Raw genomic sequence first — 1,584 nt, forward strand, 5'->3', positions numbered from 1 at the left:
GGAACCAACAATGTCAGATGCGTTGACATCAAAAATTCCTTGGACCCTAGGTTCCACAAGGGAAAGATAAGCAAGCTGCTTACCATTGTTTGCACGCTTCTGAAGCTCATTTACAATATAACTAAATGTAGTAATAGGATGTACAGTATCTTGTTCAGCTTTCATTCCTTGGAATTTAGCCCAAGGAGACAATCTGATTGCAAGCTTTTCAGCGCCGATTGTGTCACTTAAGAGGTCAATAATTTCAAGAACGATTCTTGCGCGTTTTTCAATAGAGCCACCATAGTTATCTGTTCTTTGATTCGTAGCGGGCTGTAGGAATTGATCAAGCATGTATCCATGTGCACTATGAATTTCCACGTAATCAAATCCAGCTTCCATAGCATTGATTGCTGCATTCTTGTAATCTTCATAAATAATGCCCTTGATTTCTTCTTCAGTCAATGCTCTCACAGGATTGCCTGCAGCTTCTGCAGCCTTCTTGGACTCCTCGCATTTGTATATAGCAGAGGGAGAAATCAAATCCAACCCATGCTTTTTCAAAAGCTCCGGGGATCCAACTCTTCCTAAGAACATAACTTGACACGCCATATAACTACCTTTAGCATGTACTGCATCAGTAATCTTTTTCCATCCTTGAACATGTTTGTCGTTCCAAATACCAGGAATGTTAGGGTATAAGCCAGCGCGAGGAGAAATGAAGGTGGCTTCCGTAATGATCAACGAACCAGGAGCTTGTGCTCTATCCGAATAGTATTGTAGCATCAAGTCGCTTGGAGTATGATCATCTACAGCACGGAATCTTGTTGTAGGAGCAAAAACTACCCTTTGATCTAGTGTATTTTTACCAACAATAATCGGTTTAAATAAATTTGATTGTTCTAAGCCAGCTGTCATTTTTGCAAATAAGAAAATGAGTGCTGATTCTCTGTTTATCTTTCCGACAATGTTGCTTGTATTTATGTATTTATATATTTATATAATTACGTAGCCAAGAGCGGAGAAATAAGCATCTCTTGATTGCTAGCTTAATAATATTATTTGTCAGCGGAAACAATTACTATTAGTCATACGTTAATAATGAAAATAATCCGTAAGGTTAAAATAAGATAGCGTTAAAAGCGAAGATATCTTTCATTTGGAACGATTCATTGATAAAGTGCTTCAGCTGTTTTAATCATACAAAAACACAGTGACAGCCACACGCTAAAAAGGACACAGAGGTAAACAAAAAAAGTTCCTTGATCCCTTCTGTCAACGATAGTTAACAAAGCTAGTTATTATATAGAGTTATATAGATAGCATCTCTTATTTATCCCCTTTGTCTGGCGCAAGCAAATGGATACAGCTATTGAGGAGCGTCTTGTTGATCTCATTAAGGGATACCACGATGTCATGAAAGTTATCATCGAGGGACCTGCTGCAAAGTAGATTGATCTTTCCTGAATGAGCGACCACTTTAAATTTAAATTAGCGGTTAAGGGGGTTAGGGACTGACTGAACAAAGTGTCCTCAAAATAAGTACTTTATACAATAGGAAAATCGAAAAGTATTGACACCAAGGTGTTATAAATGAGTTTTGAT

The 1,584-nt window shown here is 37.8% G+C and overlaps 1 protein-coding gene across 1 annotated transcript in view; it reads right to left on the minus strand.

Annotated features, from left to right (window-relative positions):
• The window catches only part of SPOG_04997 (NADPH dehydrogenase), a gene marked incomplete at both ends in the record, with an annotated part of 2,184 nt that extends 1,287 nt beyond the window's left edge, over positions 1-897 (minus strand). Inside the window, one exon of the mRNA XM_013170573.1 lies at positions 84-897. Within this exon, the coding sequence (XP_013026027.1) occupies positions 84-897 (814 nt within the window). The remainder of the gene's footprint in view (positions 1-83) is intronic.
• Positions 898-1,584: the final 687 nt, after the last annotated feature.

The sequence above is a fragment of the Schizosaccharomyces cryophilus genome (genome assembly GCF_000004155.1).
Source record: "Schizosaccharomyces cryophilus OY26 unplaced genomic scaffold supercont4.13, whole genome shotgun sequence".
In the NCBI taxonomy this organism is placed as follows: domain Eukaryota; kingdom Fungi; phylum Ascomycota; class Schizosaccharomycetes; order Schizosaccharomycetales; family Schizosaccharomycetaceae; genus Schizosaccharomyces; species Schizosaccharomyces cryophilus.